Source organism: Crocodylus siamensis, chromosome 5, assembly GCF_052110815.1.
Source record: "Crocodylus siamensis isolate JL-2025a chromosome 5, ASM5211081v1, whole genome shotgun sequence".
In the NCBI taxonomy this organism is placed as follows: Eukaryota; Metazoa; Chordata; order Crocodylia; family Crocodylidae; genus Crocodylus; species Crocodylus siamensis.
The window spans coordinates 67,090,504-67,109,824 of NC_143399.1; the positions used below are offsets into that span (position 1 = coordinate 67,090,504).

Genomic DNA, 19,321 nt, shown 5'->3' on the forward strand with positions numbered 1-19,321 from the left:
CTGGGGGGCAGCGAGCAATGCCTGATTTTGCAAAATGTCCATTTCCACAAAATCGCAAATTGAATAGGTCCTTATTTATGTATTATAGTGACTTAGCAGAGATAATGAAAGTATATGTTTATAAGCTTATAAATTTAAATGCTCTGTGCTGCTTTGAATGTACCGTATAATGCTATTTAATGATTTTTCCAAGTCTTTTAAGTGGATCAGAAGTCATTGACTTTGCATTTAGCAAGATCTGAAGGAACTTTTAACATTTCCTTTTTTATAACATTTTAAGGAAGAATTGAAGCATCAGAGGTTGTCCAGGCACTCAAGATATTGGGTATAAATATTTCAGAGCGTCAGGCAGAAAAAATCTTACAAAGGTTTGTGTTTGTTTATTTCTACTCAGTGTTCTTGATGCATTTCTAATAAGCGTTAATTATTGCTTAAGAAAATGCAGTATTCATCTTTCATTCTTAAATGTATACAGAATAGTATGAGTTATTCTAATATGTAGCCCTTATTCCATCTTTGAGACTAATGCAAGTAATACATTTTCTGTTCATTCATTTATTAAGTTAATGTGCAACTCTAAAAGCATTTTTTAACAACTATCACAGCTGCCCTATTGTAATCTGATATGTATATTATAAACTCTTGTATTCTACAAAATGAATAGTTATTGGCTTACAATTTAACAACAAGAATATATTCTGTTTGCTTTGTGCAGAGAACTAAAGTTCTGTGAAGCCCTTTCCAAATGTAATAGTAGAGATTTTTTACGTACTTCTGTGAGGCTGGGTTTACATGTATGGATAGGACTTAAAGTCTTAAAGTTTGTAATCAAATGAAATAATATTTCTCATTGCTAACTGGTTGACACAGTGATTAACAGGGATCCAGGTTTTCTGTTTCATGTGGGGAAAATGTAGAAAAACACAGGTTTTCCCTTTTAAAGGAGAAAAACCCGGATTTTCCCCTTTGAAGTAGGAAACTGCTGGCAGGGAGCGAACTGTGGGCAACGGGCAGTGGTCAGATGCAGCTAATCTGCTAGAGGTTGCTGCCCAGCCATGGAGCTGTCACTTTCCTTCACTCTGATGAGCAGGGGCTGAGGTTGCGGTTGCGGACAGAGCCAGGGCTGTGAACCTTTCTTGTGCTTGGATCCTGATGCACAGAGAGGAAGGTGCTGAGCTCCCCCATAGTGGTCAGGCAGGGCCTTCCTATCACAGCACTGAGACTCCCAGCCATGCAGGGGGTCTGCCTGGCCCCTCTGCAGCAGCGCTAGGGCATTCCTGAGGGGCGGTAGCATGGCAGGGATCCTGGGGACAGCATTTGGGCTACAACAGTGGCCTTCCAGGGTGGAGCTGCTGTGTTGCTGCCCCTCAGAAATGCCCTGGGTCTCTGCTCACTGCGTGAAGGGCCAGCAGCAATCCCATAAGACTTGGCAATGCCTGCTCCAGCTGCTGCAGTGGTTCCTTGGCCTGAGCCAGCCATGCACCCAGCCCCACCTCAGGGCTGGACTAGGTGTCACGTGGCCCCAGCGTCACAAGTGGGAGGGGGAAGGATGCAGCATGCCCTGTGGAGGCTGCCCCGCTAAAACCAAACTGCTTCCACCCCCACCTCCCCCCACAACCTTCCTCGGGGCAAGATGGGGAGGGCTCAGCCTGGCAGCATGGAGGAGCATGCCAGATACAGGCTTCAGCAGCACAAGCATGATGAGAGGTGCAGGGAGCCGGTCGTCCTGTCCAAGTCCTGCTACTGTGAGGGGGCAGGCAGACCCATGGTGCAGCTGGGAGTCTCAATGCTGTGGCAGGAAGGCTCCATCTGGTCCCTTCATGGGGCCTTGTACCTTCCCCCTGCTCCCCATGGCAGCAGGATTGGGATCTTGGCACAGGAGATGTCCACAACCCCATCCCCTGCCCCTGCCTGTGGTGGCGAGGGGAAGCCACAGCTCTGTAGCTGGGCAGCACTGCCTAGTGGCTCAGCTGCACACACTACCCCTTGCTTGCAGCTTGTTCTCCACCATCAGTTTGGGACCTGTGCAGCACCAGGAGCACAATGAAGAGGTAGGGAGCTGGAGCCATTCCTCCTGGAGGTCACTAAACTATGTATGGCCTATCTGTTAACCATTTAACCAATATAATTGGAAGAGGTTAAATGAATAGTATGTTAAATGATATTTACATTCCTACCTGCAGGGAAAGCCAGCAGGGCAGGGGGGTGCAGGTGACACTGCCAGGGCTTGGGGGGTGGGCTGTGGCTTGGGAGTGAGGGGCAATGGCATGGACAGGGGCAGAGCATTGGCATGTCAGGGCTGCTCAGTGCCACAAAGCAATGGGGTGGGGAAGTTGCAGTTGGACCCGCATCCTGGTGCATCGGGGAGCTGCTGCTGGTAGAGAGCAAGTAAGAAGTAGGAAGGGGCTGTGGGTTGGCAATGAGGGGAATTGGCAGGGCTGGGGGGACTGGCTTGGGAGTAAGGGGCACCAGCATGTCAGGGCTGCTCAGTGCCACAAAGCAATGGGGGGACAGCTGCAGCTGGACCTGCATCCTGGTGAGCAAAGGAGTCAGAGGGAGCTCTTATTTTCCATGATAAAGAAACCTAAACCAAATGCCAAAATATATAGGTATTTAGAATTCATTTTATTATAACAGTTGAGGTACTGGTAGGTTTCCAAATTGCATTAAAATTGTAAGTATATCAATAAAACTGTGTTCAACTATTCAACTGATATGTATATTTAGAGCAGTGTTTCATTTTAATCACAAAAAAATTGTGGATTTGGGTTTTTTTTTAACAGAGAAAACCAGGATCGCTGGTGATTTAAATAAAGTTTGTATGCTAGGGATTCTGTGGTATGTCAATGCTGGAAATAAAAATAGGCTTCGGGTGTAATCTTGGGTTTGAATAACAAATATTTCTTTTGAAACATGGATGTAATAAAGCCAAAAACCAAAACTGAAGACAGTTCTCACAGGGGAGTGGCAGGTGGAGTGATCAGAATATGAAAATGGAGACAACTTGTGCTGTGAAAGTATACTTATTAATTCTTTTAGCTGGCCCAATCCTGAACTTTAGGTCACAATGCAGGGTCTTACTTTTGAAGATTATAACAAGAATGACCCCACAAGACCAAAAACTTCAGGCATAGTTTCATTCTGCCTTGTGGCTGCTAGAGCAGAGAGAGTATTAATTGAATACTTGTAAGAGGAAGCCTAATCACAGGCAAGCGTCTGAAGAAACGGGTGGCTGGAATACGTTGGTACTTCTTTGTAAATAAAGCCCAACTCCTGGAAAAGAACAAGTTTCTGCCCTATACTGTGTGTGTAGCAAGGTAGGATAATTCCAGTCTGGGATAATAACTTTGAATTTGATGATCCCACCAGATGTGGAGTAGATACTAGAGCACTATTATGCGGTATGTTTTATTATTCCTGATTTACAGATGGGAGAAGGTTTGTCACACAGATTAAGTGCCTTGCTAAAGGCTACTTGTGGAAGTGGTGGAAATGGGAAGGGAACACAGGAGAACTGGTTATTGGTCTCCTGCTTTTGACCCCATGGACATGCTATTGAATTTCCTATATTCCTTCCACTTACTTGGCTGGCAGAAAATGTCATATTCCAGGGGAGTAAACCTTCTTATTTTGCATCCAGAATTGAAGAATGCAACAATAATGCTCAGAGCTGGAGATTATGCAGTACTGTATAAAGGGGCACATATTAGATGTGCTAGGAGATGTGGCTTATTCAGCCTGAGTTATAATGTGGAAGCCAAAGTTAATTATCAATGAGGCTGCTACTAGCGCAGTTCTCTTGTTTAATTTATTTTACTGTTCCCCAGAAGTAATTTATTTTGTACTTTATTTTGATTTTGTTTCAGCATTGATGCTGATGGGACAATGACAGTGGACTGGAATGAATGGCGGGATCATTTTATGTTTAACCCTGCTACAGACATTGAAGATATAATCCGTTACTGGAAACATTCCACTGTAAGTTTGGCTTGCGCTTTAGTGCAGCTCAATTTTATACTTATTACATGTGATTTTTTAGGCATCAAAGAATGCCTCACCTGGATTTTGCTCTTAAACTCATGTCTCTGGAAACTAATCTTAGTATTTCAAAACTTCTGAGAAGCTTCAGGCCTACTATATTTCAAATAATGTACTATCTATGGGCGTTTATACATGTGCTCTGGAAGTGGATGGGAGAGGCACTTTAATTAGAGTGGCTTCGAGAACTGCTCTAATTAAAGCACCCAGCTCCAAGAGCTGCTGTAATTAAAGCTGCTCTAATTAAAGTTTTGTCAAGTGAGCTTTAGATAAAGCGCCCCCACTGCCATTTTTAAGTGCTGGGACACTGATATACGAGATACCGGAGGCTACTGGGGCATGCTAGTTATCATACTTGATAAATCAAGTCTGCTCATGTATAGACACTCTAAATCACAAAACGTTTTTTCTCCAGATATGTTTTTATTCTCATACAGATATTCCTGTTTGAGTTTAAAATGCTACTCTTAAAATATTTGTGAATTAATATGTGTGACTAAGTTACCTCTAAACCTCTTCCCCAGTATTCTGAATTGTTTTTATTTTTAAACAAAAATAAACATCCAACCTTCCTGGTAATCATTACCATTCCTATTTAAAAACTTGTTTCTCTCTCCTTTTAAGAGCAGATGTAACTTATTTACTAAATTTGAACTAACAGTGTTAAATAGAGTAGTGCCTTTTCTTTGTCATATTTATGCATGTCATGATGAAAATGAAGGGCTGTATTTAAGCTACTAAAAAAAGGACAACCGTAAACTTCTGACTTGGGCAATTTGGTCACTATTACTTGTAATATTCCTCATCAATCCAGTCGAACAGTTACTTTAACTAAACATCTGTAAGCAAAATTTCAGATTTTTCTAACAACCATTTGGTTGTGAACGTATCTGTAGCAAAATTGTTGGTAAAAGGAAGAAACAGCACAATGCTTTAGCCAAATTAATGATGTAGTAAATTGACACAAAACAGCTAATGTAAACTCTGTTTTAAAGTATCAGCTATAACAATATTATGAAATGCTGTTTTTAAAATATTTGTGAATTAATATATATGACTAAATTACCTTGAAAAACCAGTGTTGTGACAGCCTCCGTAAGAAATTAAAAAACTAATTTTGAAGGCAGTATTGGTGAAAGGTTAGCAGTAACATGTAAGGATTTTAACCTGCAGCATTGGCTGGAAATGCTTTTTGAGCTTGACATTTTCTGTGTTACAGATGTACACAAGACAGAAGTTTGTCATCATTTTAATGATGATGGTGCCGCCTTTGAAATGGTGGATGTAGGGGAGAATTATTCTATAATCTGTTTAGAAGGAAAAACAGTTATTTGCATTCTTGTTTTTTAGAGCTGTTCTTAAGTGAATGACTAGGAAAATCAATATGAAGTTAATTGCAGTATGTGCATTATAGAGTCTTAATTTCTTTAACTTCGAATTTTTTTTGTACGTGGTAATTTATTTGGCATCTGTTGTAGGTCAGCCAGTCAGAGTTGTTAGTAAAATAACTGAGCAGATGATAGCGGACCAGAAGTTATTTGTACTTTGCTTTGCATCCTAACAGGTGTTGGATATAGGTGATAGCTTGACCATTCCAGATGAGTTCACAGAGGAAGAAAAAAAGTCTGGGCAGTGGTGGAAACAGCTGTTATCAGGAGGAGTGGCTGGTGCTGTGTCTCGAACAGGAACAGCACCGTTAGATCGTCTTAAAGTCTTGATGCAGGTAGGTTGAAACGCTGAAGTACCTTTAATTCTAGCAAGTCATTTTGCCATTTTCAACAGGGAATTGCTCTTGAAAACTAGTGGCATTTTAATTCTAGAGAAGCTTTTGAACTATTTAATATGTTGTATTACTTTAGGATCCAGATCCTGAAATAATCCATGACTAGCTCTTGTAAGTATAACAGGTTGCAGGGTTAGACTGTAAATTTTAGAATATTTTTTTTCTGCCTTGCTGTTGGTATATAAGTTATTTTGATGCTTTTCTGCATGTATTCAAAACTTGCACTTTAAAATAAGGTTTTGTTTACAGTGTTTTGTGGAGCACTCGAATTAATTTTTTAGCATCCAAAAAAGTTAACAAAAAAGATAGGAAATGAAGGTCATCAAAATCAATCATGTTGGTATAAAATAACAGTGTATTATTACTATTATGGGAGAAGGTATGTACAACAACAACATAATTAACAAATTTATATGAACTTTACATATACTTGGAATGACAGGAATTTAATTAATTGCTTGCGTACCACTGCATAGAAAATACAATATATCCTAAAAAAAGTACATTCCACAGTGCATTTAGGTTATGCGTGTTGAGGCATTTTCTGCATTCTACAGAAAACAAGCATTCATATTTCTTTTTGACCCAGTATTAGATTTGGAAGAAATACAGCAACAGCTATAAAAACAAGAAATACTGGTGATGATGATTTTCAAAAGAGTCTTTAATTGATGGAAAAGGCTGTCAATTAGATTGTAGTATTGGTGATCTAATACAGATATTTGACTGAGACCTGTTAATTTTAGTAATCCTTTCTTGGGCTTTTTGATCAGTTAATTTGTTTACTTAAATTTTACGCTTAAGTGCTCTGTTTCTTGACTCCACGTATCTAACTTGAGGTTGTTTTTTTTTTCTTACTGTTATTTTAGGTTCACAGTTCAAAGTCAAATAAAATGAATATAGTAGATGGTTTTAAGCAGATGCTGAAAGAAGGAGGTGTCCGATCCCTTTGGAGAGGAAATGGTGTTAATGTTGTTAAAATTGCACCTGAAACAGCTATTAAGTTCTGGGCATATGAACAGGTAATGTATTAAATCAAGGGGAGTGCTGAATTCTAAAAACAAGTAAACAAAACCTGAATGCAAATGATGATGATCAAAATATTGATGATGAAGTTATTATAGAATATAGGAATTCTGATCATTGACCAGGAATCCATTTTGCTAGTTTAGAATGACTTGATTTGACTTCATAGTCACATTACTTGCTAAGATTATGCAGATTATTGCTTTTATATCGTGACCAATGTATGTAAGAAATTAAATTTGTTGGACCTTTTTAAACAGTCTGCCTACCTGCATAGCTTTTATGGAGTGGTGCTGTAATCTTAACTGCTTAACTCTTGGTTCTACATGGCAACCACACAAAAATTATCATACTATTTTATTCTAGCACATATCAGTGTACAGGATTCCAGTTAAATCAGATGTCATTATGCTACCGTAAGATGTCCTTGCCCTCAATTTCAGAGTTATATTTGTCTCTTAATCAGCATTTACAACATATTAAAGGCCTAATCTTTTTTTTTGGAAAGAGCTCTCCTTTTCAGTTATGGTTTAGGATACTAGAACATCCACTAATTGATCTTTGCTTTAGTGTTTAAGATGGCTGCATCTTGCCAGAGTCCTACAGTACATCACTTGCATTCACAGTTCCTGTACATGATTCTGAATACCATATTTCAGTGGTATTTCGTAGTCTTTCACTAGTGTCTAGTTTTGCCCATCTTCCTCCGCATTTTGCACCTTAAGTTTTGCTCAGCTTTTCAGTGACACATGTTGCCCTTCGTTCTACCTGAACATAACATTTATACTACCTCCTGCACATAATACTCAATCATTCAGTCCTCAAGCAATTTGAAATTCTGGGTCTGCCCCAGAATGAATTCAGTGTTCTGCCCCATTACTTACATGTGATTTTATGGGAGATTAGCAGAATTTGGCTCTCTTATTGTTTGTCCCAGAATTATTTGAGTCAGCTGAGGATGAGGTCTATAGCTCTTTTAGTATAAAGGACATATATGGGTTGAAAAACACACAATACTCTTCTGAATTGTAATGCAAAGAATTGGAGTGAAAATTTTGCTGGGTTTATTAGGTTAATTAGACCCCTGTAGTGCATGTGCTTGGGTTTGTATATTGTACCATATTTCTGCTTCTTTTGATGGAACCTGCTTGCCTTAGACATATGATACCTTTGTTTCTTACCTACACAGTATAAGAAGCTATTTACTAACAAAGATGGAAAGATAGGTACAATCGAAAGATTTATATCTGGTTCTTTGGCTGGCGCAACTGCACAGACCGCTATTTATCCCATGGAGGTAAGCAAAACAAGACCTGTTTCCACTGAGACCAATGCCCAGATCCTGGTGACTTCAGCTGTGCCTAATTACTATGTTTGCTTATATTCTATAGACTTACTGTTTCAGAATCACCCATAATGCTCCTACATATTTTCTGAGAATCCCATGTGGTATGTTCTACACCTAGGTTTTTTTCCTTTCTGGTGCTTTTATTATTTCTTTGCCGTTTTCAGATTTTTATTTAAATTGACTTTAAAAGGTCATTTTTAAAATTGGGACTGAGTCATTTTCCCCTTTTTATAAGCCATAAGCTAGTGTTCTACTTCTTGTGGCATGGATTTCATATTAATTCCCCATTCAGAAAAGCACTCACATTAAGGGCAGCTTTTAAATGTTTGTTTTAAGATTAATTGAAACAGGGTATATGTAGAATGATCCATCCCCTCATGCTGTCTTAGGCAGCAGAGGTCTTAGGCTTAGGGATGTTCTTAGCCTGAAATTACATCCTTGACTGAGTTTAATAGTCCCTGATAGACTCTTCTTCTCTAAATGTGTTTAATGCTTTATTTTTTTTAAACCCAGTTATACTGGACATTACCCATATTCAGTGTATTATATTGACCTCCACAACATCCTGTAGCAGTGAGTTCCACAAACTGATTATGTGTTGTGTAAAAAAGTACTTTGTATTGTTTTCTGACTGATAACTTCACTGGCTGTCCCCTAGTTTTTGTACTATGAAACAATGCACAATCATTCTTTACTCACTTTTTCTACATCATTAATGACTATTGGATCCCCCTGTCATCTCCTTTTTTGTTTTTGAAGCTGTGCAGAGAGTGGGAAGTGGGGAAAGATTTAGGTAGAGGAGGTGAACTGTGCAGAGGAGGTTAATCAGCTCTGAGTTTCCCTTTAGTATAGGCTTTGTAGATCCGCTTGTTATTTCTTCCATGCTACATAGAACCTGAGAGAATAGTTCTGTAGTAACTTCTGTTGGGAATGCAGAAGGGCTGCCTAGTAACTTTTTCTCATCCTACAGTCTGGCTACAAGGTACAGTATTTTCCTAAAACCTCTAACTCATATAATGCAGCAGAGGTGCTTGTGCTGGGGCCAAGATGTTGGGATTTTTGTGGATAGCTTTCTGAAAACTTCAGCCAAGTGTTCAGCAGCAGTCAAAAGGACAAATAAAATATTAGGAATGACTAATAAGGAATTTGAAAACTAAACAGAAAATATGATCATGCCACACCTGTATTTGAATAATGTGTGTAGTTCTGGTGTCCCCCTCCCCACATTTAAAAAAAGGATATAGTAGAAGTCAGAAAAGTACAGAAAAGACACAAGAAGGATGCTGAGCATGGAAAGGTTTCTATACAAGGGGTGACTAAATAGGTTAGGACTTTTTATCTTAGAGAAAAGATGACTGAGGAGGGGATATGACAGGAGTCTAACATGAGGAATGGCATGGAGAAGTAAATAGGGATTGGGTAGGATACTGCTTCCTGTCTCTGCGCTAATATAACCTGGGGCTGATCCAGTGGAATTGTTAGGTAGTAAGCTTAAAACAAAAAGAAATTGTTTTCCCTCCAGTGTAATTAGTCTGTGGAACTGTTTGCCTTTAGCTGTTGCAGAGGTCAGCAGTTTAACCAGATTAAAAAAAAAAATGGATTCATGCAGGATAGGTTCACTAGTGGATATTAAACATGATGGGGGGCATCTTCTAAAATAGGGCTTCCTAGGGCTCTGAGCACTGGAAACTGTAGGAATAGAGGGGCGGGGGAAGATCAATCTGACTAGGCCCTACATTTTTTTTCCTTAGTATCTGCTCTGCCACTATAAAAAACGGAGTACAGGGTAGATAGACTTGTTGTCTGACCTTATACAGCATCTCTTATAGTCTCAGGTCTATTTCAGCACAGACTCACCAGCAGCCAGGTTTGAACCTATGTTGATTCATACTGATAGTATCTCATAAAGGGGAAAAAACCAACTGCATTCTGTACTAATGGTGATGGTTTTTAAATGAAGTCATTTCCCTCAGTCCAGTCAAATCATAGATGGCTTCTAAGTACATAGACATTTTGAACTATAAAACAACCTAAATGCTGTGTCATAGATCAAGTATCTTAGTATGTAAGAATGGACAAATTGTTCTACTATAAAGTACCCCTCTCTTAATACTACCTTAATACTACAATTAAGTGGCTGGTATGGTGCTTCTGACCAGAATAGAAAGCTAAAGTGCCAGCATGAGGGAACTGCTTCCTGTGAAATCTATAATTAGGCTGAATTCCTGCTGTATTCTTCACTTCTGTATGCTAAACTGCTGTGTAGAATCATGTGTACTGTTAAATAGCTGTAGCATGTCAATAATGAACAAAGTGATCTCTATGTATTTTAATTTCCCAAGGTGCCTTGAAGTTTAATCTTTAATCTTTCTGTGTTTCATCATTCTCGGATGCAAAATCATGATCCTAAAGATTTTAGAAGAAATTAGTTCATGTTCCTTCACAGTCGCTACTTTTATGTGTGGTTTATACAATTATTGTAAACTAGAACCTCAGTTAAAAGTTCAGCATTTGATGCCTTCTGAATTTATTTTAGAAAAAAGTCTGTCTTGTAGATAAGAAGGGGATGGGAGGACAGAACACAGCTTTAAGAAATTAATATAGGCTTTCACTGTATTTGATTCTCAAATTTAACTCCAGAGGGAGGTGTTCCTTTTAGAAATAATAAAACCAGATGTGACCAAACCTTAAATGTAGTTATTACAAGAGCAGGAAAATGTAAAGAGGTTGTCTTTTGAAACCATGGTGTAATATGCTAGATATTAGATAATCCTATATAACTGCATTTTTCTCTGTTAGGTCTTAAAGACTAGACTGGCTGTGGGCAAAACAGGACAATATTCTGGGATGTTTGACTGTGCCAAGAAGATTTTAAAAAGAGAAGGTGTAAAGGCCTTTTACAAAGGTTATATTCCCAATATTCTGGGTATAATTCCTTATGCTGGCATAGATCTAGCTGTTTATGAGGTGAGTAGATCAGAGACACAAGTAGAGTAAAAATGTAAACTAACGGTAAATTATACCTCGCTTGCTAACATCTGTAACTTGCTTGTTCAAGTGTTTCATGCAACTGATTATAAAACAAACAGCCCATGTTGTTGTAATCTGTACCAGTTTATAACATCTTCCTCATCTTTATCATGTGTTTGTTTTTTTTCTGGAAGAATCTACTTTGGGGGCACAGAATAGCAGTCTTGGCTTCTCCCTGTTAGCTTCTCTCTCCTTGGAATCACTAAGTACTCTCCTGGCATGAGTAAAAATTACTCCTATGGATAAAGATCTGATTTACTTTTAGGAAGTGGATTTTAGTGACCTTAAATTTGGATGTTGGCCACCTAGTGGTTTCAGTGCAACATGTTCATAGCCTTCCTAGACATCTCTGGCGCCGAGCATGTCATTGTCTTGGATCATGTTAGGTTACCAAACCCTGTACTATTTACAATATTTTTTTTCACAGTTCCTCTCATGAGTGAGTGGATTACAGTAATCTGAACCCATCATAAATATGGTTTCTCTGACATGTCTGGCTACCATTTTGCTTCTACAAGGAGTTTATGGTATTGCTTTTGTCCTTTAGAGCCCTAAATAGGACCCCAAAGTTGATCTGGATCAGCCAACATGATTGTGAAAACACTGGCTTTCTCTCCATACAGCGGAAGGTGTATTTAAAAACACTGTAACACAAGTCTGCTAACACAGTAAGCAACACTCATTTTTTCCAGTCTAGACAGGGGCTTGGTAGCCCAGTGCTTTCCTTGATGTTAACTGTTCTAGAACATCACTTTCCAGTTGCCTCATGGTGCGAAATACCCTGTCTTGTCATTCCCTGTCCATGGTTCATAGCACATGTATATTTCAGTTGAAAAAAATCTAAGTGGAGTAGAGCCAGTAAATTTCAAGTAGAAATAATCTGATGTTCACAATAAACTTTGAAGATGCATTTTAATACTAATTTATTTACTACATTTTTTTTTTACTTAATTTGGGGTGCTTGTCATTCAGCCCCAAAGCACTTTTTTCCTCATGGTGCTGAGTGTTCTGTCTGTCTGATCAAGCAAAGTGCTTAATTTTAGAGAGAAGAATAATGTCATAAAGGTCAGTGACACATGGTTAAGGGCTTTGGATTGGGCTAGAGTGCTCACTGAGTACATAAATGGAAGCAGATGAATTGTTCAAAATTGTAGCTTACTATAAAGTCTGCATAACTATCTCCCTATAAAGTTTTATGTACATTCCATGTAAATCCATACTTTATTTTCATGGCAGGCTTTGAAGAATACATGGCTAGAACATTATGCATCAGACTCTGCTAATCCTGGTGTCCTTGTGTTGCTGGGATGTGGTACTGCTTCCAGCACCTGTGGTCAGTTAGCCAGCTACCCTCTTGCACTTATCAGGACTCGCATGCAGGCTCAAGGTAAGTCTCATGGTACCAGTGCCTTGGGCCCCAACAGGAGCAGAGATTTTTTAAAAAAGTAAAATAAGACTCCTGAGGTATCACAAGCCTTCACTCCAATGCAAAAACCACCCAGGGTACAATATCCACTTACTGTCTAAAAACATTCTCAAACCCTGTACCACTTTCTACTCTAACCTATACCTAGAGGTCCTTCACACACCATGAGCACCTGACTTTGCCACCCAAAGCCCCTGCCACCTAATGGCTTCCTCATGCAGTTAGCTCACACAGTGATCAAATGTCCTTTCAATCCCCTCTTGGGGATATTAGCAAATTGAACACCCAAAGCCTCATATTAGAAGTGTTAATGACTATCTCCAAGATGATTCCTATCTTACCATACCAATCCATTCATAGACTTTTTATGCAAATTTAATCTTGAAACACTGTATTCCTTGTTCCCAGCATCTTGTTCAGAAGGCCCTTCCAGGTCTTCAGTGGTCTGGTTAGAAACCTCCTGGATTTCTAGTCTAAACTTACCCATGACCAATTTATATCCATTCAGTCTTTTTACCAGTATCATTATTACGCTTGTATTTTTTCTCTCTCTGTTTTCCTCCAACCATCCCAATGTATTTATAAAGATAATGTATATTCCCTCTCAAAATTTAACTTGTTTATGGAGCTCCAGCCCCAAGCACTATTTAGTAAAAGCAAAACACCCATTTCTTAAAAAAAAAAAAAATTAAGTCCAATAAAGTATTAACGAGACCAACTACATGATAGAGGAACTATCTAAGGAACCAACTAAGGAATCTGTGACCATTGAGGAAAAGAAGACCACCACTGAAAGAGATCAGTTACTAACTGATCCATCTAGATTGGAAGAAGAGAGATGACAGAAATTTATAAAAATGAAATATATTCCCCCAGCAATGGAAGTAAAACAAATGAGACTTGGACAACACATTGCTAGGAATTTGCTCCCTGGGGAGTGTTTCATGGAGGGAGTTTCATAGCCACGGTCTTCAGCTGATACAGGCCTACCCCAAAACTAGATATGAAGCCCATAGTCCTCAAAAGTATTCCAGCAGCAAAACTCCCTTTTTGGAGCACACTTGCTTGCTGTACTAGAGCAGTGGTTCTCAATCACAGTGCCATGGCACTCAGGGGTGCCACAGCATCCTTTTAAGGGTGTTGCACAGTATTAGCACTACTAGGTGTGCAGACACCTACATGATTCACAAAGGGCACATACACAAGTGACAGGTCCCTGAACATGCTCTACCGCTGTGACGTAACACACGTGCATGGCTGCAGAGTGTTTTAAAATGACTGATCACACAAAAAATAACCCTGGTCAAATGAGGTATTAGATTAAGGTGCTCTAAAGCAGAGCACCTAAGGGAACTTGTGTTCCTTCTAAGGTAATTTTTTTGTGCAGCGGGTGGTGCTACCAGCCCAGCCCTGCCCACTGGGCTGTCAGGGGGTGGGGAGGGGAAAGCGGAGGAAGCTGCAGCTGCACTGAATGGCTAGAGCTGAGGTGGGGGTGGGAATGGAGCCCCCTTGTCTTGTGGGCCTGGCCCAGCTCTCCAAACCCTAGCCAGACACCTGTATTATGATCGTTTTTATAAGTTAATGTTTATATAATGTTAATGGAATTTTTGATGGAGGTTGACCTCGTTGTAATTCTTTCCTTTTCTAGCCTCAGTGGAAGGAGCCCCACAGCTAAACATGGTTGCTCTCTTTCAAAAAATAATTTCTGCAGAAGGGGTCCAAGGACTGTACAGAGGCATAACTCCTAATTTCATGAAAGTGCTTCCAGCTGTCAGCATTAGCTATGTGGTATATGAAAAAATGAAGCAAAATTTTGGAATAGCATGAGCACAAGAAAAAAGGGGAGATGTCTTTACCCCTGACAGGAAGATTCAAACTGAAATGTTTTTTTGATTTTTTTTCTCTTAACTGGAGAACAGATCTTTGTGCAAAAATTCTGTAGCTTTTTCTTTTCACTTCTACCCCCAAGTTGGAAGAAACTGCCATTAGTTTCCATCCCACTGTTCCAAAATAGCTAGCAGCCCTTGCACTTTAAAAATATGTCCCTGAATTATAAAAATCAAGAAACACAGCATCTTTAGTCAGTTACCAGTTAAAACACTATGAGGAAATCATCTGTAGTTTAGCTCCGAGCTTTCATTTTCTTATCCCCTTACTGTGTACTTAACTGGGGTGAAGCCTAACTTGGATAAATTTTATATGCATTTGTACTACAAAATTCAAATTTATGCTGTCCTGCTTACACTGCGAATACTCAACCAATTCGCAACTGACCTTTTGTATTTATCTTCTGTAAAGAAAATACTGCTTTTTGGTATATTTAAAAAAACAAAAAAGTCCTGTTTTAAAGCACAGGACCAAAAACACATTGGTTTAGATGCAGGCAAGAAAGAATAATGCTTAAAAATTAGTCCCAATCATTTTGTTTCCTTGAAGAGAAAACTCTTGGATTATATTTCAACAAATGAACACATGGGAAGATGTTGCTCCATGGTATTAGAATACCTCAAGCTGAGTCAAATCCTATTTCTTTTGATGGTCCAGTTAAGACCTTTATAGGTTTTTCACTGGGTTGCTTTCCATTTCATTTGTAAATACTGATACCATTAATCAAGACAGTCTTGCTTCCTGGTGCAATTGTTATAACATCCTAACATATAACAGCATAAAATAACTTTTGGATCACACTGATTCCAAGTCTTGCAAGTTGTGAACTAAGAATTGCAATTTCAGGGTAAAGAATATATCCAGTATTACACTGATGCCACCTGCCTTGCTTTTATACTCATACATTCCTGTTAGTACAGTCACCATAGCCAACAGCTCAGGGATAATCATGATTGCCTTAGTGGGGCTGGGAATGCTTTCCTTGTTAATGCTTTAGGACAAATCCCTTTTTCTTTCCCCAGACGGGTTGAAATTTAAGCATTATCCTTCTAGGTGGAGAAGTACTGTTTATAATCCAGGGCTCACATTCACTCCCGTGCCTCTGGATCCATCTCCAAGCTCAGGGTGTGGTATTAGCACCAGAAAAAGACTAGTTTATCTGAGTGGCTGTTAAAGCAAACCTCAGGCTTCTCTTATTAACAAGCAAAGATCCCAACAAATCACCCACAGCTTATGCATTTGCTTATTAATGAGTCACCGTTTCCCAACTTCCCCTGTATCAGGAATACATATATTTATATATACACACTTCCTGAATGGCTTCCTCATTTTAAGGCCTGTTTCAGGTGCCTGCTAGCCTGAACATTGGCACAAAGAATTCTAGGGAACGGAGTCACAGGCAGAATTCCAGCCTATCCATACCATAGGCACAGAGGTAACCTTTGTCATTCCTGAGTTGTTAACAGCTATGTCTCAGTTTGCTGCCTTTGTCTTGCACCCTGAAATTGAGTTGGTTTGAGCAGAACCTACTTGCATACTTGGCCTCGCTGTTGTCAGTGCAACCTCAGTGTGACAGCAAGTGGTCTGCCTTGTCTCAATTGTAGCATCAGGGCTATAATTTTCATAAGGACTTGAGCTGTGTCCTTCAAGTAATACAATCTGTTAAAGAGAATCTGTGGTCAATGCAACTTCCAGCTGCAATGTATTTTCAGTTGTCCCATGTCTGATGTTTTAAAATGGCAGCTTTTTCTGGCTTTAACTTGATCTCAATGAGTCTTCTAGGGTAGCGGTACTTTGGGGGGCTTTAGGAGGTATGTGCAGGTGGGCAGGGATGGGAGGGGGGCAAGGGCAGTGGTGCCCCTGTGGGCTGCACATGGTGGCTGCAGCTGCTTCCCACCGCCCTGTGCTGCAGCCTCCCTGCTGCTCCTAGCCCGCCCTGCCACTCCACATCTGGCTGCGTGCCACCCCCACTCCATCCTCACCCTCCTGCTCGGCGGCTGAGCTACTCTGCTCCATGTCCAGCTGCCTGGGGCTACAATGATGGAAAGAGGTTGAAAACCCCTGCTCTAGGGAAACCTCCATGTTCTGCATTTATTTTAAAAACCAAAGAGTAAATCACTTCACACCAATCATAGTACTTGAGTGCCACATCTTTCTGATCTGAATGTCTTTTTCTTTACTGCTTTCTCTGTATTTACATGTGATTTACAAGATCAATTCTGTTTCTCAATCATGTTGTTTGACCATAACCTTATAGTAGGTGTATTCAGTGTGCAATGTGAAGATGACCTAAGCAGTGTCTGTCTACTAGATGCTGTCCATTAAGTTAATATTTAAGTGCTATTATGAGTGATAATTGCAGCGGTGATATTTTCGACTTTGGGAATACATGCAACTTGAGCTGTAGCTTCTCACAATGTGCCTTCAAAGGGCTGTGTTCAAATTGTATACTCTTAGCCTGTTTTAAAAAAAACAAAAACCCTGATGTTTACTTGTATAGATCTGTAAATCTACCAATTTATAATAAATGTCTTTTTCCTAATCTGGCTTGTGTAAATATTTTGTAGCTCAATAAGGATATGTAAAGGTGACAACTTCCCTTACTCCAGCATGTATGTGTATGTTAATGTCAAAATAAAAATAGCTGTTCAGAAAACAAGTATTAAGAACATTATTTGCATGCATAATTTGGAATTTTGGAGCATTATTTATGGCCTACACTACAGAATCAACGGTTGTAGGACAATTAAGATATATGAGACTATGTAATATCTTGTCGCTCTAGTTCCAGGCATTAACATGGATCAAGGGAGATGATTAAAACCAAGATTTGATGTTGCTTATGCTTGCAGATAGAGCTATAGTTTACCCATCAGAGCCACTGAACATGTAAGAGTTACTTGCCATGGTTGATGCTTGTTATAACTCAGTGCTTTATCCAGTAATCAAAGGATTAATACAAAGCTTTTTCAGAGCTGCTGGCTTAATTGTACAGGTAGCAGGGCTAAGCAGTGAGGAAGCAGCCAGAATTAAGAGTTCCTTTTTCAATCCCCAGTTCTTTGCATCACCTCTTCATTACCCTTTTTAAGGCCAATATTTCAGAGAGAAAAAAGTCCCAAATTTGAACAGCTTTTGTCATCTATACCTCTAAACAATTTAAAAAGATTTAGTACTGACTGTTTTCTTATATACTAGGGATGAGTTAAGGACTATGAATGTGATTCCTAATTCAATGGCCATTTTATCGTTCAGTTCTATCTGAGACACAAATGCATGAACATTCAGGGCTGTTATGGGACAGACTCAGTCATGACTGCGGAAAAGGATACAAAATGTCCCACCTGTTTTATGGTGAAGTTGGAGATGATGGCAGGAAATGTAATGTTGTTTGTATATTGATAGTTCTGCTATCTAGCATGAACTTGAATGTTTTGTGAGATGGGACTTGAATGTATGATGGAAAAGAATATCAGCTTCTCCTCAAACCAGTAAACAAATTAGTACGTATAAATATATCAGTATTAGGGCTGTCAATTAATTGCTGTTAATGAGCGTGATTAACTCATTAATCTGTTATTTTTTTTTAACGAGCGTTAATCGCTGCTGGTACTGGGGGGGAAAGTGACTCTTCCCCACTCTGCTGTGTGCCTGGCTGTGCATGCTGGGGGAAAAACGGCCCCTCTTTCTTACTGCTGCCAGGCTGCACGCACACATGCACAAGCACAGACACCCAGCCAGGCAGGATCCTGAGAGCAGACTTGGCAGCTGGATGCAGATGAGTGTCTGGGGGGCAGGGATCAGAGGATCAGGTTTTGGGGACTGTCTAGACCAGGGGTGGCCAACCTGCAGTTCTGGAGCCACATGCAGCTCTTTAGAAGTTAATATGCATCTGCTTGAATCTTTGCACAAGCGCACAGTGACCAAATGGAAGCATATCTGATTTCAGGCTTGAAGTTATGTCACTGATGGGTTTGTGAGGCTACCAGCAGATGCCATGCACATAGTTTCCTACTTTTCCTTGTAAACTGGCTGAATTCTGGACCTTAGTGAAATGCATTTCTTTTTCTTCTGTCTGTTTACATTATATTCTATATCTGACATTCTGCAGTTTGATGAATATTTTCTAAAACAGCTTAAGGAATGCCTTACATATATAGAAACAATATTCTAAGGATTAAGCTGCAGTACACTTGGGCATTTTTCATCTGTAGATTTTACAAGATGGAGATAATTACTATCACTTTACAGTTGGAGAAACTGAAGCACAGAAATGGTAAGTAACTGTCTCCAAGACATCAGGATGTCAATGGCAAGCTTCAAAGCCTAGAATCATAGTATAGAGAAGTAGGGTTGGAAGGGACTTTCAGAGGCCATTTAGTCCAACCTCCTGCCTGATTATCCCTATCTACAGCATCCCATATAAATCCATTGTCTAATCTCTTAGCCAAGTAAGGCCCAGAAGCATGTTAAATACCCATAGTCAAACACAGGTATAGCTATTCCAACATCATCCCTAACTCAATACCTGTCCAACCTCCTCTTGAACACCTCCCGTGATGGGGATTCAACTACTTCTTTAGTAGGTTATTCTATTCCACTGCTTCACCTGTTTTGCTGCAACTTCAAGCCATTGGTTCATGTCCTGCTTTGCAACAAGAGGGAAAAGGTGTTTTCTCTCTTTATGGTAGCCCTTCAAGTATTTTAAGACTGTTCTCATGTCCCCATCATGGGTCTGCTACCCCATTACTAAGGAGGAGAGGGTCGGGGAACTACAGGCTGTCTC

General features: G+C 39.6%; 1 protein-coding gene across 1 annotated transcript in view; it reads left to right on the forward strand.

Moving 5' to 3' along the window:
- The window catches only part of SLC25A24 (solute carrier family 25 member 24), a 37,153-nt gene extending 20,073 nt beyond the window's left edge, over nt 1-17,080 (forward strand). Inside the window, exons 3-10 of the mRNA XM_090048775.1 lie at nt 281-368; nt 3,867-3,978; nt 5,603-5,761; nt 6,691-6,843; nt 8,037-8,144; nt 10,995-11,162; nt 12,462-12,612; nt 14,300-17,080. Of these exons, the coding sequence (XP_089904901.1) occupies nt 281-368; nt 3,867-3,978; nt 5,603-5,761; nt 6,691-6,843; nt 8,037-8,144; nt 10,995-11,162; nt 12,462-12,612; nt 14,300-14,478 (1,118 nt within the window). The 3' untranslated portion in view covers nt 14,479-17,080. The remainder of the gene's footprint in view (nt 1-280; nt 369-3,866; nt 3,979-5,602; nt 5,762-6,690; nt 6,844-8,036; nt 8,145-10,994; nt 11,163-12,461; nt 12,613-14,299) is intronic.
- Nucleotides 17,081-19,321: the final 2,241 nt, after the last annotated feature.